The sequence below is a fragment of the Dendropsophus ebraccatus genome, chromosome 14, assembly GCF_027789765.1.
Source record: "Dendropsophus ebraccatus isolate aDenEbr1 chromosome 14, aDenEbr1.pat, whole genome shotgun sequence".
NCBI classification, from domain to species: domain Eukaryota; kingdom Metazoa; phylum Chordata; class Amphibia; order Anura; family Hylidae; genus Dendropsophus; species Dendropsophus ebraccatus.
This window is the reverse complement of record NC_091467.1, coordinates 32,062,182-32,089,270: the sequence shown is the minus strand read 5'-3', so window position 1 is coordinate 32,089,270 and position 27,089 is coordinate 32,062,182. Positions and strand designations below refer to the sequence as shown.

The 27,089-nt window shown below is 42.1% G+C and overlaps 1 protein-coding gene across 3 annotated transcripts in view; it reads left to right on the top strand.

Annotated features, from left to right (window-relative positions):
- TANC2 (tetratricopeptide repeat, ankyrin repeat and coiled-coil containing 2) overlaps positions 1–27,089 on the top strand; it is a 355,778-nt gene that overhangs the window by 158,237 nt on the left and 170,452 nt on the right. For all 3 annotated transcript variants that reach the window (XM_069953551.1, XM_069953549.1, XM_069953550.1), the window contains exon 3: positions 9,638–9,737. In XM_069953551.1, the coding sequence (XP_069809652.1) occupies positions 9,671–9,737 (67 nt within the window). In that variant the 5' untranslated portion in view covers positions 9,638–9,670. The remainder of the gene's footprint in view (positions 1–9,637; positions 9,738–27,089) is intronic.

Genomic DNA, 27,089 nt, shown 5'->3' with positions numbered 1-27,089 from the left:
GAGAATCATGGCATCTGGCCTAAAATGATTACTTAACCGATGAAACAATAGTTGTGTTTAGAGTAGATTACCATTCAATCTGAGGCGCTCATTCTAGTCTGGTGCTGTAATAACATTATTATATGCTAACTGTTTATTCAGTCTCTGCTGTAAAGCCATCTACTTCTGGATTATTCTTTTTCTAATAAGTTATGTAGCTAAAGCATTAAAGGGAACCTGTCAATATTTTCATATTAGCAAGGGCAGGTGTTGCAGTGCAGAGTCCTGAGTGATATGTGCCCTCTTTGGATCCCAAACACTCACCCATTAAAGGTAATAGGTAGTCCCTGTAGTGTGATTGTGGTGCAGTATAGAGGAAGCACAGAGTCCAGGATAAACTTAACCACTTGGGTACTTTACTGAACAGCTCTTAAAGTGACGGTACAGTTCAATACTTTTGCACAAGTGTATAGTAAGCTGTTTTGCACTTGAATATGATTGCCAATCCCTAAAAATAGCAGTTACGGTTGAGAGAATACCCCCTCATGCTGGAAGAGATCACAGCGAGCCAGATCCAGGCACACGGGCCCCGGGCTTAAACAACTGGGCGTAGCTAATACTTCAAGATTTCCCAGGGACATCAAGCAAAGGTTCAGTGGGTTACTTCGACGTTACTTGCTCTTTGCTAACCACTGGGGACTTTCTGAAGATACTTTCATAACTTGGTCACCCCAGGGGTGGACAGGTTTTGGGACCCCTTAATGATTAGAAATGAGCGAACCAGCCTGATTTCTGGTTCGTATGAATCAGAAATCTTGGCGGCTGACTCCCGCTGTCTGTTCCCTCCGTGCAGCGGGTGGATACATCGTAAGGAATGCCTGGAAAACTGGGCTACAGCCAATGCCAATGGCTGTATCCCAGTTTTCCAGGCGTTCCTTATTGTATCCCATTTTTCTAGGCGTTCCTTACGATGTATCCACCCGCTGCACGGGGGGAACAGACAGCAGGAGTCAGCCGCCGAGATTTCTGATTCATATGCACCAGAAATCCGTCTGGTTAATGATCGTTGCCCCTCTTAAGGTTTTAGCAGGCCTGCAGCTTGACTTTGTGCTGTGACTCTCTGCTGAGAGAGATGGGAGAGAGCTGCTTTTTTTTACAGCCCGGTCACAGAGTTTCTCACAGAAAAAAATGTTTTATGGCTTTTTGGTTATTTCTTTTTTGTGTATATAGCGCTAATAAATCTATACTTGCAAATTAACTACATAAGACTGAGAGACGAGAAGAGACACTGGGAATTCTTCTCTAAGAGCACTGCGACTCACACACGGCCAGGGATAGCTACAGTCTGCGGTTTATGTTTCATGTTTTTTTTGGCTTAGGGGATTCTGTAGCAATGCGAGAGCTATTGAAAGCTGAAGTATTAGAACAGAGCCATTCTCTATGGTAATCACTTCACTTGGTATTAAAACATATGTCAGGCAAGATAAAAGTTTCCACTCTGCGTGTAGTGGCTGCTGTCAGTACGATGTACTTCCAGGAATGGTGTGAGTAACTTGATAGAGATATTGGACTATCAAAGGTTTTTCCCTTGACGATACAAGAAATTCCTTTCCATCTTTGATCCAGAGCCATTTTCTGTGCCCGCCTATGTCAGGGGTGGTCAGATAACTCAAGTATGAGAGTGGCATATTCCATGTGATTTGTGATAGGGAATAAACTGCATCTTCTGCAGGGAGGTAAGTCAGAAATGTGTGGCAGAGTAGTCTCTATCTGCCCCTTATGTTTTCTAATATCTCAACACAGCTCTTCTATAGAAGGAGGAAAACAGTCTCTCTAGTGCCATCTGCTGGATGTAGCTATAAGGCAGGGACTACATGATGATTCCCGACCCCACAACCAAGAACCACTGTATCGCGAGATTCCATTACTGAATCCATTCAGTTGTTTGAGTAATAGAGTTGTATAACATGGTTAATGGTCACATGATGGGGAATATTTGACCCATGAAAAAGGCTTGAAACAGGACTTGGGATTATTGACCAATCTCCAAAAGGAAACGTAACTTATCTGTAGATGGCTGTCATTGAGTTCCCCAAGTCCGTATATAGTAGGGTGTTGGTTGACTGGGTGAGAAGCTTTTCAAATGAATTGAAAGGCCAGTATATATCCACAAGAGGACTGCCCGCCCCCTACAAATGGCTGTCTTCGAGATTGGGTTCATATCAGGTTTTTGCATCCTGTTGAAACATAAATGGCTTTAATAAAACATTCAGTCATTAGCTCGTACATGTTTTTTTCTATTAAAAAAAACAATCAATGAACAAAAAGGAAGTGGGGGTTGAAAAAGACAAAATTTGACTCATTGGAACAAATGGGATATGTTGATTTGTGGTTTTTTTTTAATGTCTGAATGCATCAGACAAGTAGAAATCAGGCAGATGTGAACCTATCCTTAAAACATGACAGAAGCTCCATTGAGGAAAAATAAAAACAATTCTATGGGACTTTTCAACTGGATAGCCGAGCGTAACATGATCAGGACTTTATACTAGCTGCCAGACTCCACATAAAGACCCCCCCCCCCCCCATTCCTTACTAACACTAGTCATGTATGATCTTTAGACACATGTTGGCTACTAGTTTACTGTGCAGTAATGTTCGCAGAGTCAAGTTGTAGACATCCCCCCCCCCCCTCTTACAGAAAACATCATCTGGCTATACATACAATGAGCTACAGACATCACTGGAAAAGTTTTCTTATTAGAGTTCAGTAGTAACAAAACACAGTAATAACTGAACTCAAGGAGAACAGCGAAAAAAATTCCAATGAAGTACTCAATCAAGAGTCTCCACTGATGCCCCCAAAAATTTAAATATGCAAAACAAGAGTCCGTGGAGCCTCAGTTACGAGTCTCAAACACACTGGATAGCCAGATATCTCTAGCCTGTTGCCAACGGGGTGCCTCCATGATGGGGAGAGCACCACACCACCCTGATAAATTACCCCTTAAGTCCCACTCGGTTGCGAGTATTGGAACATAGACAGGGAAACAACAGGGTGGCCCCTTTTGTCAATGTCTAACTCAAGGTGCGAGTATTGCGATCATGACAAGGGCTTGCAAAGGCAGGCTTCCACCCACAGACAGCCGTTTCGGGGTTTTTGCCCCTCGTCAGTGTGGGGTAGGATTCTGGCTAGTTGGGGCAATGAAAAATCAACCAACAAAACACAGTAATCACTGAACTCAAGGAGAACAGCGAAAAAAATTCCAATGAAGTACTCAATCAAGAGTCTCCACTGATGCCCCCCAAAATTTCGCTGTTCTCCTTGAGTTCAGTGATTACTGTGTTTTGTTGGTTGATTTTTCATTGCCCCAACTAGCCAGAATCCTACCCCACACTGACGAGGGGCAAAAACCCCGAAACGGCTGTCTGTGGGTGGAAGCCTGCCTTTGCAAGCCCTTGTCATGATCGCAATACTCGCACCTTGAGTTAGACATTGACAAAAGGGGCCACCCTGTTGTTTCCCTGTCTATGTTCCAATACTCGCAACCGAGTGGGACTTAAGGGGTTATTTATCAGGGTGGTGTGGTGCTCTCCCCATCATGGAGGCACCCCGTTGGCAACAGGCTAGAGATATCTGGCTATCCCGTGTGTTTGAGACTCGTAACTGAGGCTCCACGGACTCTTGTTTTGCATATTTAGAGTTCAGTAGTGCACAAGTGTATGATCTGAGACAAACTTTCTGTGACGCAATGGTGGAGCAACATCTTAAAGATCTGAGAGGAGGAGGAAGCCTAGTATGAACTGGGCACTTTAGCACTGTAGAAGCTATAGTAGCTGCTATGGGCCCAGAAGTTGCCCGTTTGGGTCAGAAGCATGTCCAGTAGTCAGCCATCTGAGCACTACTATATTGCTTCTCTGATATATGGCACTGTTATCTATAACTATATTCCCCAACCTGTGGCTTTCCAGCTGTTGCATAACTATAACTCACATCACGATGGATCGCTCACCATGCGCTTTAGTTATTGCTACTGTTTCAGTTTCCTGTCAGTAGGTGGTGGGGGCCGATCACATCTTCCTATGGGGCCCTATGAATTTTAGTTATGTCTGTGATTTTGTATAGACTGCTGTTTTAACAACTTTTGTCCGAGTTCATCGTCAGAAAAAATGTCTGATCTCTCAACTTATGGCTATGACTATCAGCTCTAATAACTTCTTGTACCTGATAGCTCTCCATGCACATCTGTTTTAGTGAATACTCACACTCCCCATATCTTTCTGAGAACTCTTTGTTGTGCCGTTCCTCTGTTATTCCATATGGAAATGTTTGGATATTTCCATTCTCCTTGCTAGGAGGACATATCTGCACTCTCTAACATATCTAGGACTGCTGCAGATTTGTTATTTCACAGGAAATACGAGAATTTGATGAAACCGGTCAGGAGACTTGATAGGTCTTGACTGAATGAATGAATGAATGTTTTTTTACTGCCTCCAAAGTGGGCCTCTTTCCTCCGGAGAAGAATTTTTTGTTTCAAATCAACTAGTGTCAGAAAATTTATACAGTGTTGTAAATTACTTCTGTTTAAAAATTGCAAGTCTTCCAGTACTTATCAGCTGCTGTATGTCCTGCAGGAAGTGGTGTATTATTTCCAGTCCTACATGGTTCTTTCTGCTGCCACATCTGTCCATGTCAGGAACTCTCTAGAGTTGGAGAGGTTTTCTTTGGGGATTTGCTACTGATTTGGCCAGTTCCCGTCATGGACAAAGATGGCAGCAGAGCTCGCTGTGTCAAAGAAAAAGCCACCTCCTGTAGAACATAAATCAGCTGATAAGTACTGGAAGACTAGATAGTTTTAAAAGAAGTAATTTACAAATGTATATAAGTTTTGGACACCAGTTGATTTGAAAACATTTTTTCTCCAGAGTAACCCTTTAAGCGAAATGTCTTTTAAGCGCTTATTTTGTAGGTGAATCTATGTGTTTATAGCGTCAACACTGTATATTATAGATGAGATGAAGAAAATGTCTCATTTAAAGGAACACGTGGTTCTTCTTCCGCCAGCTGTGTTTTTGCTTATTGAATAATTATTTTACCAGATTCCCTGAAATTTTCTATTCCTGTTTATCTCTCAGAGGAAAATCCTGTCTAATTTGGAAATCACTGCATCTTGTTTCAGACAGGCGGGAGCTTTCACTAGTATTATAATAATGTAAACATGCGGCCCTTTATGAAGTTTCCCGTGTAATGAATTGCCACAAATGAGGCTGATGAAAGGGATGTACTGATGCGCCACATTTTTTACCATTCCTGGAAATTCAGGTTTTACTGAAGTAACATTGCATAATGGAAAGGTTTGTAGTACTCGCTATGTAGTAATATGTACAGTACAAGAAAGTAACTGAGATGGCAAAGGTTAGTGGATCTATGCAGCTCTATTTAGATTTAGCCATATTGGCACATTCTGTACATTGATGTCCATGTATATAGAAGGAAACCTCTTTGGGATAATGTATTTTCCTGGGCAGGGACAGCGTCAGTAGTGTGTGTGTGTGTGTGTGTGTGTTTGTGCGTGCGCGCGCCAGTCAGTAATGTGTTTGTGTGTGTTTGTATGTGCGTGCGTGTGCATGCGCGCGCCAGTCAGTAATGTGTTTGTGTGTGTGTGTGTGTGCGAGTCAGTAATGCGTGTGTGCCAGTCAGTGAAATGCGTGTGTGCCAGTCAGTGAAATGCGTGTGTGCCAGTCAGTGATATGCGTGTGTGCCAGTCAGTGATATGCGTGTGTGCCAGTCAGTGATGTGTGTGCGTGTCAGTGAGTGATGTGTGTGTGCGTGTCAGTGAGTCGTTTGTGTGTGTCAGTCAGTAATGAGGGGCCCGCTGAGGCTCTGTCGCCCAAGGGCCTGCAGAAACCTGGAGCCGCCCCTGTTCCTGGGAGTGATTCTCTCAAGGAAGAGGCCAGAATACACATCTCGGACTTCACTGTACCACCTCCATGTAGAAGCCTATATGGTCCTTGTATATAGCGGCAAGAAGGATTTGCTAGTTTTCCCTCACAAATTTCAATCCTTTAAAGAGAACCCATCATGCAAAAATCCCTGTTACAGCTATATATAAGCTTGTATATGCCCCAGCTCTGTTTTTTGGGCACATAAGTAAACGCTATAAACGTTTCATCAGCCAAAAAAGCCTCCTTCTGTACTCAAGAAGCAATCTCCCAGCCTCCCCCCCTGACTTCTTATCTGTGCATTATCAGGCAAACACGTCTTCATTACAGAGAAGCCAGTGAAGACGGGCTCTGCTCTCTCCATTGTAAGCCTATGAAGGGGGGAGGGGCTGAGGGAGATGAGGGAGCAGGAAGAGGTGACATGAAGGTCAGCTGTTTGTACACTGTCTGGGCACCTAAAACGCTAAATTCAGGTGTCAGAAAGGTCAGTGCTTATCTATGAACTTACTGAGAGAAGATTGCAGGGTGTTGTGCTGTGCAGGACTGCTCCGTGCTCAGTCACTCCTAACAGCCCCTCCCCTCTCCATAGCCACATAATGGAGACAGAAATCCTGCTTCATTTGATGTGAGGGGGGAGGCTGGGAGATTGCTTTTTCTGTCCAGAAGGAAACTCTATTAGTACATAAAACCTATTACAGAGTTTCTTAAAATCGCTTGTACTGTTGATATTTAATGTTTTCAGAAAAATGGCCCTGAAATGACAGTTACGCTTTAAATGTTCTGAAAACAGTGGCGGGGGGCATATAGAAGCATATAGAAGCTTATTTATAGCCATAATGGTGATTTTTGCATTATGGGTTCCCTTATGAAACTTGCAGCAATATGTAGTACATGCAGATTGTATGTTTGCTTCTGTGATGTAATTATTTGTCTGTATGTGAATCTGGCGTAGCTGTGTCGAGTCCAGCAGCACTCACCATATACAGACAAGTCTTGACAAAGCACTGGAGCGTGTAAAACAGTCGTAGGTAGGAAGTTGGTGCGTCCTCAAGTCTCACAAGTTTGCAATAAAGAATCTTCTGTATATGGAGATTGCTGCTGGACTCTTCTTCTTTATTGTTTTGGGGATCTGTCTATGGAGCTGAGCATCACCTAGGATGATATACTGGGCATATATGAATGAACACTACTATGTGAGACTAGCTTGGTGTTGTGCCGGTGAAGTGTGTCTGGGAATATAGTAAATCTCCTCCTAACAGTACCTTCTCCAGTATTACCTGCTTACAGGGAAAAGAGAAGAAAAGGATCATGAGCACTCTTGTTGTTCACTGAACCTTTTGTTGTATCATTCCTCGGTTATTCCACCTCGAAATGAATAGAAAAGTGGGAACCACAGCCCGCACAGCTCTGGGAGTCGGCTCGTGACATCACCATTTTATCCAGGTAGTAAAGCTTTGATGCAGTAGTAAGTGCAGGGAAAAAAGTACTTTATGTGCATGTCCCATACTAAGTGTATATTGGGGATTTGGATAACTTTTGGGGGGCAATACAATACTTTAATAAAGATTTTCACCAAATTTCTCATTTAATTGGTCCAGGAAGGCAGTTTGAGAACTGAGCAGTGTCTTCCCATAGGAAATAATGTAAATGTGTTTAGTTGGTTCGAGCACCCACCAATAATTAACTATAGTACCCATCTATTACATTGAAAAGTGCCCAGTTTAATCTCTACAGTACAGAACAGAGCAACACTATATACTGTACAGTGCATTATATACAAGAAACATTCAACAGAACCAGCAATTATAGAACAGTAGTCACCAACTCCTCTATCATCCTTTACTGTATGGTGCCCCCCACCCCCACCCAGCACTGTAACAGATGGGGGATGGTGGTGCACTAACTGTACTACTACTGTACTGTATATGCACTCCAGCAGTCGTATACAGTACTGTACTGTATGTGAAGCCTCACCAGTGTTAAACTTACCAGGTACAACCCACAATCCACGCTCGCAAAAACGGTCAGATACCAAGCAAAGTTTGAACGTTACTTGCAGCTAAATTTCCGTTCGTATACCGCGGTATTACTGTACTTCAAGACTGGGGGCCCGAAAAGTGTTTGGGAACCGAGCAAGAGTTCGAGAACCAAAGTAAACTTTCCTTGAAAATGCTGTTTGAGTTCTGAGCAGTTCGAGAACTGAGGTACCACTGTATATATGAAAATCAGGTGTTAATATTCCCCTGCACTGTGACAGGGGGACCAACAAACTTCCCTTGGATTGATATAGTTGGCCTTACTGTATATCTATAGAACTGAGGGATCAAGGTGGTTACCGGTGGACCTTATTCCCTGAATACCCTGATGATTGTGTTGGGCCATGGAGACTAGATGAAGAATACTTTTTCTTCTTTTTGCTCTAGTCACTCCCCTCCATACTATGACATGTCTTTAACATCTGTTGTGGCGCTATACATTCTAATAGTTCCTAATGTTACAGGCTGTCTAATGTAATATGATGGTGCTGAATGCCGCTTGTGAATAAGCTGAGAACAGTACTAAAGTGGGGCTCGGCTTCAGATGGCTCTCTGCAGTGTTTTTCTACAAATGATCATTTTAGTGGTTTGTTCCTGACAGGATGTTCTTCCATGGCCCACAAGCTGCACAATTAACTGCAGTGTCCTGGGTTTTTCTTCTTAGTAAAAACAAATTGTGCTGTTGCCTGCTGCGCACACAGATACACAGTCATTGTCGTACCGCATCTGTTGCATTATATTTTAAGATACAAATGCGGCTAAAAACATGAAGGCTGTTGATTACTGAAGTGTCCATCAAATCGGTTATTTTATATTTATCATATTCAATTCATACGCCGCATGCCTTGCGTGGAGCCTCTTCAGGATGGCTTTCCTCCAGCTCTACCAGAGCGCTCTTTCCCTATGCTTTCCTCTGTATGGGATGTGACAATCTCTTTCTGGACATTTTATGCCCAAAGCAGTCATTTTTTTTCACCCTCGGCTTTCAGGATTCAGTGTCTTTAATTTCATGAGATCCTCTGGTTACTAGAAATCCCGGGATTCCACTGAAGGAAATAGCAGGGTTAGGTTTAGACATGAATTATTGGCCTGTTGTGCTGTCATGTCCTGTCAGAAGGGATTAAACATTGTGTCTCATTGGGCTGAACAGTGATCCTGTTGCCCTTGCTGTGTGTTCAGTTAAGCCCTGGCATTGAGCCTAGAGGGTTGCGTCCAAGGGAGGCGGAACTGTAGTGAAATAGTCCCTAATTCTGAAGTGTTCCACTTAATCCTTGTTTTACAGCCTACGAGAGGAGTGACTGGCAGGGGATATCTGTGTAATTGATCCCTCTATTAATGTTCCCTTTTCAGAAAGTAGAGGCTATGTAATTACACCTTACAGGCACACGACTGGGCGAGGAGCAAACGTCTTAGGTTTTGTTTTTTTGTACGGTTTCTGAAGTCTTTGCAGCCTCAAATTTTGTTATGCTTTAAGCCATGCAGGGATTGATCCTGAGGGCAACCAGCAGCAGGGCCTTCACAACCAATAGTACTAAAGATATAGAACAAACAACAAATATAGTAAAATATTAATATACTTTATGTATTTTTAATAAGCTATGGGTTATTGTGTAGTCTGAACGTTGTCCATCATTTGTAAATATTAAAATTTTGACACAAAGTCTTTTGTATTTTAGATTCCTGCCTGACGTGAGACTAGTAATGCAGACATGTTCCGAAACAGTCTGAAGATGCTTCTTAGTGGCGGAAAATCCAACAGGAAAAATCGTTCTAGCGGTAAGACCTTTCTTATTTCATCTATAGGAGCTTTTACTTTTATTCTTTTGCATAACGCAAGAAGATATAAGAAACTTTGCAATTTATCATTAAACAAAACAAAAAACATTTTCTCTTCTTCCCCTGCCTTTTGCACTGATCATATACCCGTAGTTCACTATGCCTATAGAAGTCTGTGGAAAGGGGGGCAGGGACATAGCTGAAGCATCTAATAAGTGCCCTGTCTCATCTAAGTGCCAGATGTGCAGCTTATACTACTCTATATTGCTCTATAAAGAACTCCATGCTGCTTCTGAGGGTGTGCTGTAGAGATTTCGGGGAGCAGGATCTCTTCTTCTCTGTGTGTCCTGTGTTCTGGAGACAACATAAAAGTACGAAATAGTTCAAGGACAACTGACCGCTGGCAGCAGAGAGGGACACTAGTAAAAAATGCCAGCTCCAAGTTACATAAGAAGTACAAGTATTTCTCCTTTTTATCCTTTATTAGAAATGTACTACTTTTTATCTGCTAAGAAAAGAAAGATATAATAAATACATCAATGCTAGAGATATAGCAGAAGTGTGGGCACATTGTGGAAAGAGAATCACTGGTAGGTCACTCAGGCTAAAGAGAGGAGAGCAGATAGAAGGCAGTTTGTATGGGAGAATCATAAGGGTTGTATACAAAAAAAAGACAATAGAGCTTATACAGAAAGCTGCAGGGGCTGTATAAGCAAAAGCAAGCAAACATTTTAATACATACAGACAAAAGAAACATAATTACTTTTCAAAGGTGTCCATAACCAATCAGAAAGTCCTCATTGAGATTGTTCGGCTGTCTAGGTAATGCATGGATGTGTCTGATAGAGGTGGTAATTGTAATCACTGTGCACTTATTGTAAAGCGGTATCATTCTGCGTGCTTGAGACTAATAACATTTGTTTGTGGGAAGTATTTTTGTTTTTTCTATATGTTAAAGAGAACGCGTTAGTTCCCTGGTGCTTCAAACGAGCCCCAGGATCTGACAGGTGAGGAGAACAGCGTTCTGACACCATTCTCTTATGCTTTAGGCAATGCTGCGTAGGGATATAAAGCAACTCAGCGCGTGCCATATACAACTGACTGCCATCCAGATACAGTAGCAGCTTCCAATCTCACCCACAGTGCCCTATTCTGGCCCGGTCAGGCTTGATTCACAGCAGGTAGAATTCATCATAAAGTACAGGGAAACCACTTCAGGACATTCTTCTCCCCAGCTGTCAGGTCCTGGGGCTGCTGTGCCGGACAGGTTTTCTTTAGCTTAATGCAAACTTGTTCTATATATAATTGGATTATTAAAGGGGTTGATCAGAAAGACAACTACTTAGAAATTCTAGTTTGTAGCTGCCGGTTTAGCTTTCGAAACCCTCATCCAGCAGATGTTACCTGAGCACCTAATACTTTGGACATAAAAGTCAGGACTGGGACTATGTGTCTGAAAATGAAAGCTGTTTTTGCATCGTGAAAAGGTGACTTTAATAATACAATTGCACCTATTCTGTAGCTGTAATCTCAGTAAAATCTCCTCCGCTGCTCTAGAAATTTCTTCTTGTGAATTCCCCCCAGTCTCCATTAGGAGGCAGCACACTGCCATTTCAGGTTACCTAGTCACAGGGACTGGTTTTACAAGGATTCTTGCCGATTTGTCACTGCGTACATGTTCTATAGCCCAAACAACATATTCGTGTCTGGCATCTGATCGGGAACTACAAATAACACTTTTTTTGTGTAACTAGACATTGGCACAGCTGTCCCCTATTAATGAGAAGTCTATGATTAATAGGAGAGGCTTCATGTCCTGACTGTTCACACATAATTGTTAATGAGGGACATGATTGAAATTTCCCTGAGTGGAGCTGTGGAGATTCTTAAAACTTGTCATGTTCCTTGTACTCGTTCTTATGGGTTCTGGCTTTTATGCTTTCCACTCCATCCTGTGTGTTATAACATGATGGCTATAGCTCCCTATACCTGAACGCACATTGCTTACATGTGATTGACAGGTTCTAATATTATGTAGTAGTTCTTCTATATTTAGAATCCAAGACATCGGAGTTGTAACAAATTGCTTCTTGTTATAGAAAATGATTTTGTAAAAGGAGAATAAACATTTTTCTGCAACTCCGTCATTTGGATTCTCTACTACATGGTACAAGAAGAGAATAGAGAAGAGCACGACTGGAGCAAGCCACTAGGCACCTGTGGTCCAGTGCCTAGAGCACCACCAGCACCAGGGAGCAGAAGCAACTTTTTTGTTTTTTATTTTTTTCGTTTCCCACCTCCTGTTAGACTTGTCAGTATCGGTGGTATTGTTCAGGTCTAGTATGGCAGTGTTATCCAGTTACAGTAGGGCGGTATTATTCAGGTCTGGTATGGCGGTGTTATCCATTCACACGGTGTGGCTGTATTATTCAGGTCTGGTATGGTGGTGTTATCCATTTATCCAGTTACAGTAGGGTGGTATTATTCAGGTCTGGCATGACGGTGTTATCCAGTCACACGGTATGGCGGTATTATTCAGGCCTGGTGTGGCAGTGTTATCCAGTCACAGTATGGCGGTATTGGTCGGGGCTGGTTTGGTGGTGTTATCCAGTCACAGTATAATGGTATTGGTCAGGTCTGGTGTGGCGGTGTTATCCAGTCACAGTATGGCGGTATTGTTCAGGTCTGGTATGGTGGTGTTATCCAGTTACAGTAGGGCGGTATTATTCAGGTCTGGCATGATGGTGTTATCCATTCACACGGTGTGGCGGTATTATTCAGGTCTGGTATGGTGGTGTCATCCAGTCACAGTATAGCGGTATTGGTCGGGGCTGGTGTAGCAGTGGTAAATGTGACAGCTGGAGCTATTACCTACCAATCTGTCAATCCTGTGGTGAGAATTCCATACATGTGGCCGAATCCAGGCTCCCATTTCTTCCTCAGTAGTCATGTGCTGTTACCAGGATTATTCGCCATACGTCTGGTTTCAGCTGCATGTGGTGACGTAAAGTAAATGTGGGAACACAGCCTAAGACTGATCAGATATCAGTATGATTATCAGAAACTAGAAAATCCTGATGCTAATTTGTGAGAGAAGATGGGGCGTCTTCGGGTTTAGTGCCTAGGGCAGCAGCAGCTGGTAGTACGGCCCTGCCTAGAGAGTCCAGGAAAACATGGATTCAGCCTATGGACTTCCTAGGGCTGCATCCAACTTCTTCAGCCACCGGTTTTTAAATGCCGACTGATCAGGCTGGAGCATGCTTGAGTTCTCTGCTCTGCATGCTCTGTTGTAGAGACCAGTCCAAGTCTGTGGCACAGGGCGTTACTATTGAATAAATCGTTTGAATGTTCTTGCCACCTCTAAAATGTACAGAAGACAGCATGACTCCTGGGTTTTGACCAGCCTTGTACTAACACGAGATGGTCATCAATATTCAAAACCTGTTTATTTCATTCATTCTCTGAGGAACACCATAGGTGACCATACAGCTAGAAAGCTGATCACTGACATCTATTACTCTCAACCCTCTTATACAGTCAAGCGTGAATGTTTCTATCAGTGATGTGAGGGGAGTAAGTGGCTGCCATCCACCTGTCACCGGCTTATCTCCCTTGAGAACAAAAGGTCAGGCCTGCTAAGATCTAGCATTCCCGACCATCCTTTTCCTCAGTATCTGCCATCACCATGCACAGTAAATGTCCACTGCTGTTGAATATGGCAGGTTATGCTAATGTTTCTCTAAGATGTTTGGCCGCCTTAAAGAGGACCTGTCACCAATCCTTACCTGTGTGTTTTAGCAAAAACATTCAATACCTATGAAATAACAAAAATGGATCACTTATTTTTATAGCTCTGTGTTGTGCTGCTCCTCTGTTAAGCCCCTATTACACGGGGTGACTGTGAGGAGCAAATGAGCGCTGTAAGCACTTATTTGTTCCTCGGACCCCACTCACTGCCAGCGCCACCACACGCGGCAGGTGAGAGCTGGGGAGGGGGGCGCGGGCAGCTGCGGGGGGCTACCCGGGTGATCATTAGATCGTCTGGGCAGCCCTACAGAGGATAGCGGCAGTCTGCTGCTGCCATTTCTACTTGCCAGAGTGGCGTCCAATAATCGTTCTGTGTAATATGGCCTTTACTCTTACTAGTAATATGTAACCAACTGGGTGTTACCAACGTGTGTGGTGGTGGTGTATTGAGTTATATATTTCTGGTAAGAGGAACAGCACAACACAGAGCTATAAGAATATGTGATCCAGAATAGTTTTTTTCATGGGGAATACAAGGGTTTACTGAAACAAGCAGGGCAGAAGAGGTGATGGGATTCCTTTAAGGGTGCAATTTTTTAAATATTGAGTTATATAAAATTAGTTTCAGTCCCTGAGTGTCTTGTACATGGACTGAACCCAAATGAAAAAAAAAGTTGACAAACCAACTATCACACGTCCCCAAATACTCAGCAGAACACTTCAGTCTCTGTTATAGTATAAGTGATGGGGTCTCAACACCCAAACGTACAGCACCCAAAACCTCTGACAGCTTTGATTCATTGTTGTTGTGTATAGTTGCCTGTTTTCTGCGTTTGCAGTGGATGATTCAGAGCAAACAGCGTTTGGGTGTAATTGATTTCAGCAATGAAACCCATTGAAGTGAACTAGTGAGGTGCAATACCGTACACAACTTGTGGAAGAAAATTGCCATGTTTTCGTAATCCTCCAATTTGAGCGGCTGTTATTCCACATTTGTCCTGCAGGTGTCACTGTCGTCATTGTTGTATTTGATAGCATCTTGGCAATGATTTATCTCGGTTCATTTACAGCATTTGGAACAGTCAACTCTTTGATAATAACCTTGCACATAGAAATGATCTAAAGGAGCAAGGATGTCCAGCTGGAAGCCTTTTTCAGGATACTTTTACCTCCCTGGTAAACAGGTCACTCATTATTAGAAAAACATGGCAGCGTTTTTTTCCCCCCAGAAGAGAGCCACACCTGTTCATCGGTTGTGTTCTGGTATTGCAACTTGGCTTTGTTTAATTGAATGGGATAATTGAATGGGATTCTCCCCCCCCCCCCAAAAAAAAAAAAACAAAAAAAAAAAAAAAACACCTTCACCCAGGTTATTGTGTTGCTTAATAGTGTTTTGGTGTCGGTTTTTTTGTTTTGTATTGTTTGCTTTCCAAGCTGAATAGAGATTTGTCTTTACCTGTAATTCAGCAAATTGAGTATAAAATAACGTGAACTGTTTCTCTTGCTTCTTATTCTCAGCAGCATGCTACTGTAATTAAAGGGTTTAAAGGTTTTAACAAATAAGAGCTTAGTATATAACACTGTAGAGTATACAATTGCATTAGTTTCTAACCATTCTCTAGAGACAGGTCCATATATTCCAATAGGTAGAGGGAGCTCTAGTAGAGAGGTATAGTGAGACCATATCTGGAATACTGTGTCCAGTTCTGGAGAAGATATCGATAAAATAGAACAGGTCCAAAGACGGGCTACAAAAATGGTGGAGGGTGTCAGGTATATCATATCACATATCACATTTGTCCACCTCACCACTCACCCAAAGCGCGTTTCGCGTGTAGCTTTACCCTCGATAAAGCAACACGCGAAACGCGCGTCGGGCGAGTGATGAGGTGGACAAATGTACTAAGGACATGTATGGGTAATATTTAACAACTTCTGGTGGTATTCATCCTTGTCTTTTTTCACTATGAATTTTACCTATCTTTTCTAATATATGCCCAATACCCAGTATATTTGTATGTAGGTTCTCTGTTAACTGTTATATATTATGTGATTTGGCACTTTGTGATTAAACCTACTTGTATCCACTCTTTGTTGGAGATTTGTATTAGCTCCAGCTCCCTTTACATGCATTTTAACAAAGTTTATTTTTGTATACAACAATAAAGGATAATATTTTCTCTATTTCTTGGTCATATCTGAAATTATTAAACAGCTCCACTATAACAGAAGAGACCAAAATAGGAATAACAGCACTGTGGTCAGAAGGTAAACAGCAGCTGGGGGATATCAGCAGATTCATTGGCCCAAACCTGCTGGTAGTGCCACTTTAAATATGTTAAAGAACTAAATAAGGTTCAGGAGGGAAGTGTTTTTAATTTAAAAAAAACAACAACAATTTAAGAACAATAGTACACAGTGAGATGTTAGTTGGGGTGAAACATCAAAATCTTACTTTACTGAGAGAGTAGCACATGCTTGGAACAAACTTCCCGCAGATGTGGTTGGTAAATACATAATAACTGAATTTAAAGTGAATGTACCACCAGACACATCGCTTTTGTTTGTTTTTTTCATATTAACATCCCCAGTGTGGTGATGCCGGTGGCAAGTTCTATTTTTTTTTTTTAAACCACTGGTCTATTCCCGAGCACCGGCCTGCCCCGGAGCACTGGAGGAAGGCTTGCTGGCCTCCAGTGTGACCCTGTTCTCTCTCCTGCGTAAAGAGGCTCCATTGAGTCTAATAGAGCCGCGTCACAGAGGGGAGAGGGGACAGCATCTCCAGTGCTCTGGGGTGGGCCAGTGCTTGGGAATAGACCAGTGGCATGCACGGATGCAGCGGTTCGAAAAAAGGACTGTGTCACTGGCATGTCGGCGCCAGTTTGTTAATGTAAAAAAAACAAAGCGATGTACCTAGTGGTACATTCGGCTTAGACATACCTGAGATAAACATATATCTATCCTAAGATAATAAGAAAGGAAATACTAGTAGGGCAGACTAGATGGACCCAGTGTTCTGTCTCTGCCAACAATCTTCTGTATTGCGGTTGTGATGCAACTAGAAGCGCACTGACATGATACTTATCGCAGATTTCAAATTGCATTTGGGTACCAATGGTTAAACTACTGTTTAGCCAAAACCATGTCACCATTAAAGGCTTTTCTTGCAGCTGAAAAATATGGCTTCCCATCCATCTCTCAGCTCCCCTTCTTCTAGTTGTCATTTCAATAACCTCCTGTACTTCAATCGGACTTTTTTGTTCCTCAGGACTGTAACAAGTCATAAGGCTGTGCGATCATCACATGACCAGAACAGGCTTTTATTCTATGGAAGTAAATAATATAAACCAGCCGTAACACCAGTAACAGTTGGTGAATAACATTGATTATCTCTTCACAATAATGTCTATCAAGTGAACAGTCAATTATTGAAGATAATGTGTTGGAAAGTATAAGTTGAGGAACTAGGTCAGATATTTCCAGAAAGGACAGTTTTGTGGGGTTGTTACGGATATATATTGGTTAGTACCTACCAGAAGTGCTCCAAGGAAGGACAATAAGTGCCCGGGGAAAGAGTCATTGATACCTAAAGTTCATTGATGTATGTTGGAGTGAAGGCTAGCCTGTGTGGCCTGATACCATAGAAAAGCTGTTGTAGAGCTGAAAAAGTTCCAGCTGTCAGATCACATAGGACATGGGTCTACAAACAGCCAAGGCATGATGGGAAATGTAGTATTGCAACAGCTGGAGGGCCGCAGTTTGGAGACCCATGACATAGGATAATGCAGCTTGCTGTATATGGGGCTTTGTAGCTGCAGAGCAGTCAGAGTGCCCTTTGTGATTCCTGTCCATCACTGAAAGAGCATCAGGAACATGACAGAAGTTTCTAGGTGCTTCATCTTTCAGTCCAATCGGACTGTCAGATGTTTTGAGTTTATTTCTGTAAACTCTAATACCCCTTAAAAAATATATGGGAATGGGAAATGCATGTAAGGGCTAAAATTTTAAAGTTCTAGCTGCACTAGAATAATAGATTCCATGTTATATGCTGCAGTAATAGGTTTTAGTAGGATTATTTTCTTGCAGCATAAAAAGTACAAATTCTTCAGAAATAAAACTTCAGTCATTGCCTACATCAGTTTACATGTCGCAGGATACACGTGTGGATTTGGCTGCAGATTTGCCCTGGTGAACCATTTTTCCTGCATGTGGACTGAGCTTAGAGTAAGCTTGCTTTCTTCCCATCATCGCCTTCAGAGTTTTCTCCTGTTAATTTGGACTCTTCTGGTCATAAGCACCAATGTTTGATAGCACATGGTGGTTTATAGGGCAGAAGTGGTAATAGACAGAAATGTCTGCTTCCGCCACAGCTATAATTGTCAACAATTCACTGAAGAAAATGGGTCCTTTGTCAGACATTGGACAAATGCACTGCCTATTGTTCTCATGAATAGTGAAATTTCTAATAAAGGCCAAGTGCTGAATCCTGAACATCCTGTCTTCACCGTCCTCATAGTGGAACGCAGCGAATAGAGAAATAAAAATATCACAAGCCGGTGGACTGATCCCAAGAGTCTAAAAGGTTAACACTGATTGTTAGAGCCTGCCTAAAAAAGACAACAAGATGCTAAAACCTATTCATTGGTTGTGTCTGGACTCCCGTCATTCATATCTTCCTCTGCAAATGTCACCTTTTGTGTGACTCTGACTCTTAAAATTCCCCTTTCATTGTCTTTTCCAGAAAGACGTGGTTTGGCTAGTAAACCATCCTGTCTGGCCACTTCATGCCGTGGTGTACAAAACTGCCTCCTGTTCTCTACCCCGCTCCTGTCAGACAGTGTTAGCTCCGTCCTATGTTTACTGTGAGGCTTCAGGGACATCAGTTTTCTTTGGTCTTAAACATTGTCATAAGGGTTTGCTGACCACCGATCCATTGGTCCTTTGGCATGGACAACTCACGGAGTGTTATCTGCAGACCACCCGCTGTCAAGAACCGTACATACATTAGAAATATCCAGACCATCTAATGGTCAAATAAAACCACACCACATGTTATGGTTAATGAGTGCACATTACTGACTAAATAGTGTGTCCATTTGCCCTGTTCCCCTTGGGGCTTGTTTTGTCAACATTTTGCACAATATGGGAATGTTCGCACATAGTATTTCTGTCAGTTTTTTTAACCAAAATCAGGAATGGAACTGAAAGGGCAAAATTATATTGGAATGATTTGCACAGTTTTGTGTTTTCAGCTCAACTCTTAGTTTTGGTTGAAAAAAGACTGACCAGACAACTGATGGAAATACTATGCCTAAGGGCAGCTTCACACACAACGAATCTCAGCGGATTTGACGCAGCTAAATCCACTGCGACCGCCGCTACTGTCATTTTGAATGGGGTTACATACTCTCCAGAGAATTTTCATTCCACTGCAAGTATGTAAATGCCGGCCCCCTTAACCAGACGCCACTTTACCTGTTCCGCACTTAGACTTTGATAGTTTTTTTTTTCCACCATATTTTGTTCAGTTTTCTCTTGCTGTGACTAGATATTAATCTTTCTCTTTCTATCGAGAGAGAGAGAAAAAAATTAAAGTTAGTATGTTGTGGGTATAAAGATGTAAGGGACTAAATCAGTAAAAGAAGGCCTTAGAAAATGCTGTTCTTTGTTCATGGGTCTGTTTGTTTACAGGGCTTTTTTTCTTTGCTTTTATTAATCTGAACTTGCATGATGCCTTTTATGCCGTCATCCATGGGCTGTCTGGTATTTTAGCTCCAGCCATTCTAAGGCGTATTTTTTGATGTCCACCTTTGTAACCAATTATTGGTGTAATCCTGCGGTTGTATGTTTCTCCCTTTTGTCTCTTTACTGGGTTAGTTTAGTTAAGCCTGAATTAAAGGACAGTCACAGTGGATAGGAATATGACTACAGAACCAGACTACACAGTTTGTAGTCTGTTACCATGGAGACGTGTAGCCCTGCAAAGCAGCTACAGAAACAACATGGTAGGAGATTTTTAATCAAGGCCTTTTGTAAACTTGCTCAATGTTTTTATTTTAAATGCAAAAGGAAAGTTAGTTGCAACAGCATACATAGCCTACAGAGCAAAGTATCTGTTTGTGAGAATAGTAATGATTTGACCTTCAGTGATCTTGATAGATTATTAGTGGAATGCGTTATTTAGTGCAGTTCTACATAGTGGAATGATTCCGGCACCTCTGGTGAACCTCCCCCCCCCCCCCCCCCCCCATTCTTCTCAGTTGCATGCAGCATAGAGGACATCCCTGATAACTAGCTGCAAACTTGATTTCCATGCTCACGTTTCCCTCTGTCGTCAGATCTGACCCTCCGCAGCTCTAATTGTCTCTTCCCCAGAGTAATTAGCAAAGAAGATTACTTTACGCTTTGGATTCATTTTCCATGTAAGTCTACATTTCACGCCTGGCCTTCCCTCATTCTAATGACGTGATGCCGCTAAATTAACACTTGTGCAAATTTGTTTGCTGGGTCCTTCCACCCCTAAAGAGCTTTTATGTTTTTATGTGAACAAGGTCAGAGTGTCTCTAAAGGATGGAAAATTACTCACATAGTAATATAGTCCGATGGAAAAAAGACACATATGAACATAATGTAGAACTTACTATTATGCAATATCCAGAGGATTCGAGAACAAGCTGGTCGGGGGTAGCCGCTAAATACCTTCATTATACACAAAAAACAGCAAAGATAACAAACTCTACATGATTGCTAGATCATTTACCTTTAGCTTGTAATCAGTGCAGATCACTTGTAGTATTCCCAGATAGACATACAGACAAGGGACTCTTTCCATCAAGAATGGCCTATCCAAAGGTCCTCCATTGCGTCTAACCTGCACAAGGCACCAAACGTGCTTAGCTTTGTCCATTACTCTCATAGTTAGAAAGCAAAGAGAAAGGGCCCTATTCCACCGGACGATTATCGTTCGCATTATTGTTAATGATTAACGATCTCAAACGACCGCTATTGCGAAAGACCTGAAAACGTTCACTCATTTCCATGGAATGATAATCGTTACTTATGATCGTATTTGCGATAGTTTTTTCTTCGCTATCTCTTCGCTATTGCGTTCGTATCTACTGTGAACGACGTCTTATTCAATGCGAACGATTTGCAAACGAGCAACGATAAAAATAGGTCCAGGTCTTATAAAGCGATTAACGATTTATCGTTCGGTCGTTAATCGTTAACTGCATTTCAACCAAACGATTATCGTTTAGATTCGAACGATTTAACGATAATCTGAACGATAATAGGGCCCAAAGCGCTTATGTGCGGGATGAACAATGTTGAACCTAAACATAGGTTCACCTGGATCAGTTATGAACAGGTCATAACACCTAGAAGGGGCATGTGAAGTGAATGATCACGTGTAGCTGCCGTCTCCAATCTGAATGAAGGAGATCCAATGGATCACCGTGGATTAGCCCAGAGCTGCCCAGCTAATACGTTACCTTTCTGTGCTCCTGCTTGCTTCTAAGGTTCCCGACTCCCTGACGTCATGCTCAGCCAATCAGTGCGCTGCCCCGCTGCAGTCACTGATTGGCTGAGTGTCAGGGCGCCGGGAGCGTGGCAAGGTAACGCATTAGCAGGGCAGCTCAGTGATAAGGGGGATAGGTTAAATACAGCAGAATGAAAAATCTGCTGCGAGTATGTAAACCCATAGAAAATGACAGTATCGGGAATCACAGCGGATGTCGCTGCGGAACTCGCAGTGTGAAATCTGTTGCGATCCAGTGGACTATATTTATACACAGTAAAATAAAATAAGGAATATGGCTGTTATTTTGAGTGAAATTAAAACAATGTGCGAACATGTGATAAAAAAATAAACAGGCAGTAAATAATGAGCATGTTTATTATTTTTATGCCTGTTCACAATTACAGATGTTTTTCTGTACTGTGTGTGCATGATGGTCAACTCCCCATTGGCTTCATCAGTGCACATTATTACACTGAAAGTATGGCTGTATTTTTCACTTAAAATTACAGCCTTATTTTTCAATTTCTTTACTCTTTCTGAACATGGCCTTGTTCAGAATCGTGGCAGAAAACTGTAGCAAATGGCTATGTGCTTCTACCAGCTATAACTTATCATTGCAGCAGATCTGAGGACTGAGGCCACGGACAATGTTAGGGGGGATTGAATCCTATGAGTCTATTCATATGATCCATCCATTCAATGCTGCAAAAAACTAAGACAGATTATAGTGCAGAGCAGAATCACAGCATGGATCTCCCAATAGAACTGAGGGATCCATGTTTTTCACGGATTCCACGAACGCTGCATTCATGGAATCTGTGAAAAACATGGATCCCGTGCCACCTGTCACCGCTTCTGTCCCCCCCCCCCTTTCCCAGACAGCTGCTGACAGCGCATCCCACAAGCCCTATATTGCCCTCCCTTCTGTCTGGACCAGCAGGGGAAGTGGCGAGCGGGGCTGTAAGGTCAGGAGTAGAGATGAGCGAACCGGGTTCGGGTTCAAGTCTATCCAAACCCGATCGTTCGGCATTTGATTAGCGGGGGCTGCTGAACTTTGATAAAGCTCTAAGGTTGTCTGGAAAACGTGGATACAGCCAATGACTATATCCATGTTTTCCACATAGCCTTAGGGCTTTATCCAACTAAAGCAGCCACCGCTAATCAAATGCCGAAAGTTCGGGTTCGGACTCGAGCATGCTCAAGGTTCGCTTATCTCTAGTCAGGAGGTATGGAGGCGACATGCACATATTGACCTGATCCAGTGTAGTCCACTATTCCTTCCTTTTCCCGGCTTTCCAGGGTGAATGAATGCTGGGAGAATATGTGTGTTTAGGTCAATATGTGTATGCCGACTCCATGCCTCCCCTGCTAGTCCAGGGATGCGCTGCCAGCAGCTGTCTGGGCAGGAGTGTTTGGGGGGACTACAAAGCCCAGAATGCCATATACAGGGGTGCTACAAGGTCCAGCATGCCATAGAGGTGACTACAAGGTTTAGCATGACAGGGGACTGGACAACAAGGCTCAGCATGATGCATACACAGAGTGGAATACATACTGGGGTGATGTGATCCACATCAGTGGAAAATGGATGTAAAAATGGATGTAATCACAGATGGTTTTCCACGGATCATAGATGGAGCTAGTGGGACTAACTTGAAATGTCTAGACAACATGTGAAAAGTTCATGTAAATTACAGTATCACGTCAAATGGACTTTTGTCATTTTTGCTTAAGCATAACACCTCAAAGGGGAAAAAAAATATAAAGAACTTGTAAACACTGTCTAACACAATGTTCACACATAAACTGGCAGAAAAAGAAAGGTAAAAAATGGATTGTTACTAAATAATCAGCAATATTTAACCAATTTAAAGTAAGCCAATAATATTTAGTAACTTGCCCCCTCAGCTGCCGGCAGGCTTGTTGTTGGCCACGATTTAAGCCACGTGATGTTAAGTCTACTGTCAGTCAAGTGTCTAGTGTCTGCTTACCTGTGTCATTTTCACGTAGAATTGATAAGGGAAAGCCGGTCATGTTTAGAGGTCACTTCTTAGAGATAAAAATGTGCAGTCGGGTGCAAAGATTTCCAGAGTGTATAGTAAAGATATAAAATGCACAAAACTAATCCTCCCAATTGAAACCAGGCAGGATGTGAGACAAGATAACCCCGATGATGTCATCAGTATACTGTGAACACATGAAGTTATCCCTAGTCATAATCATCTCGCAGGCTACATGAGCAGTCACCAATATATACATTAGAGAGATGTTTGCCTGGAAACGCCATGTATAGCAGCATATTTGTTACGCTCCATATGCATATCCGATTCTCTGAAGTTATTTTGAGCCGTCAGAAGCTTTAGTTGCTCAGATTGTCTCTTCAGGCACGCACCTTTCCATTGGTGGGATTTTTGTTATTTCTACAGTTTTAACGAGGCACATGGGAGATGTAGAGAAGGTAGCTTTAGGTGGCTATTATGTTATCCACTTTCCATAGGATAGGGGATAAATGCCCTATTACACAGAGATTATCGTTAGAAAATTCACTATAACGACTGAAAATGAGTGATTATCTGCCCCTTTAATAACATCTAATGGTCAACCATCAAACATAAAGTTGTTAGGCCTTATTCACACGCCCCGTATTTTACGGATCCGTATTTCCATATTCGAATTAGTGCACATTGATGTCTATTGGGCTATTCACACTATCAGTAGATTACAAGAATGCAAACCAATGCGGATTTACGGAAATACGAGTGCCCAATCCGTAATTTTTAGCGAATTGTGTGGGAGGGCTCTACGGACTTGAAAACAATACTGAACATGTGAATAAGGCTTTCAACATGTTGAAAAATGATCATTGGTGGTTTGCCGACTGTTCACATATCTGTTTGTCTAATAAGTCCTTTGCAGATCAAACCTGCTGTATGGGTTGTCCTAAGGAACAATTACGACCATAAAACAGCACAAAAATGATTGTTCATAACAGCATTGGTCATTCTAATAACCTCAGAATCGTTCACTACTAAATCACTGGTTTTGACTAGTGATCAATTGTTATAGTGAATCTTTACACAATAATTGCTACATGTAATAGGGTCTTAACACTCTGAGGTGGGAATACACTTTTTAGGCTATGTTCACACTACGTATATTTCAGTCAGTATATTTCAGTCAGTATTGCAACCAAAACCAGGAGTGGATTAAAAACACAAAGGATCTGTTCACACAATGTTGAAATTGAGTGGATGGCCGCCATATAACAGTAAATAACGGCTATTATTTCAATATAACAGCCGTTGTTCTAAAATAACAGCAAATATTTGCAATTATATGGCGGCCATCCACTCAATTTCAACATTGTGTGGACAGATCCTTTCTGTGTTTTTAATCCACTCCTGGTTTTGGTTGCTATATTTTGGACCACAATACTGACTGAAATATACATATACTGACTGAAATATACGTAGTGTGAACTCAGCCTTAGGCTAAGTTTACACAATGACAGTGGCCGTTCTGTGACACGGCAGTGTCACAGAACCACCGATGTCTTTGAAGTTCAACCCGGCCAGTACTGCAGTAACCGGATGAACTTCATTTCTTTTGAACTGGAGTGCGGACACATACGGGTGTCGCCACGTTCCAATTAGCCATTCCAATTAGTCCGGAGCCGCACTTTACATTGTCTGCAGTTTTCTGTGCGGTCGCATGGAATCCTGTCCGGAGTGTACACACTCCAGCTGGGATTCTATAGAAAACAATGAAATGTATTTTTTTAATAGTAACATAGTAAACAAGGTTGAAAGAAGACAAGAGTCCATCAGGTTCAACCTAGGAGAGTCCTACTGTGTCGATCCAGGAAGGTGAAAAACCCCTATGGGGCAGAAGACAACCGCCCCACCACAGGGAGAAACTCCCCCCCCCCCCCCCCCCCCCCCCGACTGCAATGGCAACCAGAACAAACCCCGGATCAACGTATCACCAGAAATCTAATGCCCATAACTTGTAATATTATATTGTTCAAGAAAAGCATCCAGGCCTCCCTTGAACTTATTTAATGAATCAGCCATGACAACCTCATGTGGCAGAGTTCCACAGTCTTACCGCTCGTACAGTAAAGAACCCGCGTCGATGCTGATGATGAAATCTTCTTTCCTCTAGACGTAGAGGATGCCCCCTTGTCATTGTTACAGACCTAGGAGTAAAAAGACCACTACAAAGATCTCTGTACTGTCCATTCATATATTTGTACATTGTGATTAGATCGCCTCTAAGACGTCTTTTTTTCTAGCGTAAATAACCCCAAGCGTGATAACCTATCCTGGTACTGTAACACACCCATTCCCTTAATGACCTTTGTTGCCCTCCTCTGCACCCGCTCCAGTTCACCTATGTCCTTCTTATATACCGGTGCCCAAAACTGTACACAGTATTCCATATGTTGTCTGACTAGTGATTTATAAAGAGGCAAAACTATGTTCTCATCTTTAGCATCTATACCTTTTTTTGATGCATCCCATTATTTTATTAGCCTTGGCAGCTACTGCCTGGCACTGATCACTAAAGTTGAGTTTACTGTCCACCAATACCCCCAGGTCCTTTTCGGAAGTAGTTTTACCCAGTGTTTTATTATTTAGCACATAACTGTACTTATTATTTCTACGGCCCAATTGCATTACCTTACATTTATCCACATTAAACTTCATTTGCCATTTCTCCGCCCAAGCCTCTAGCTTCTCCAAATCCCTCTGCAATATGATATTATCATCCTCTGTGCTGATTACTTTACCCAGTTTAGTATCATCTGCAAAAATGGAGATTCTGCTCTGTAGCCCCTCTACAAGATCATTAATAAAAATATTAAAAAGTGGACCCAACACTGACCCCTGTGGTACCCCACTAGTAACTAAAACCCAATCTGAATATTTTCCATCAATGACCACCCTCTGTTTTCTATCACACAACCAGTTACTTACCCATTTGCATACGTTTTCCCCGAGTCCCAGCATCCTCATTTTGTAGACCAACCTTTCATGCGGCACAGTATCAAATGCCTTTGAAAAGTCCAGATACACAACATCCACAGCCTCCCCCAGGTCCAGTCTATAACTTACCTCTTCATAGAAGCCGATCAGATTAGTCTGACAGGACTCTGCAACAACGGCCGTTATTGAAAAAACATGTTGTGTGAACCTGGCCTTAGGCTATTTTCCCCCTACGTGAAAACAACTCTTTGTATTTGGCACTAAAAACAACACAGGTTGTTTTACATGAAAAATTGCATTGAAGTCTATGGAACACGTATGGAAATAAATTACATAAACATTGTTTCGACGGCCATAGCCAAACAACCGTGCTTTGATAGCATTGACTTCAATGCGAATCATTGCATCATAAAAACTACAGTCGTTCTTTTCATAAAAAGTATGATGTGGGAAGATAGCCAATATAACAACAAGCTGATTTTTACTCCTGATATGCTGGGATTGATAACCAGATCTTTCTCTTGTTACTATGAAGAATCCCACAATGTATTTTTGCCCTCTGTAAATTTATGCTGCTGATATTATTTTATCATTTTTGGTGTACGGATGTTTTCTAATCAGTCATGATTTCCCAGCACAATCTGAACACTTTCCCAGCACTGCTGACTCACCCATCATATAGTAGCTCAACCAGTTTTCCTATTCGTCTCCCCCATGCCCCTTATCCTAGAGCCTAAAGCTTTGGTCTGCAGGGGCCGCAATAAACATCTCATTTGTGTAAACCTGTATTTCAGTCCTGCAAAATACTCAATATTTTGTTGTCTGAATACTGCTATTAAATCATATACAGGTAGCTGGTTAACAAAGCTATCTGCAAATATATATATATATATATATATATATATATATATATATATATATATATATATATATATAATTGCAGATAGCTTTGTTAACCAGCCGTACAGTTTTAATAGTTTTTGGCCAAGTGCTGTGTCTCTCTGCATCACCCCATACACATAGACTTTGGGGGGATTTATCTAGACTGCATACTTGTACGCCATCAGGCGAGCAGGGGGTACAGCAGGTGCACGC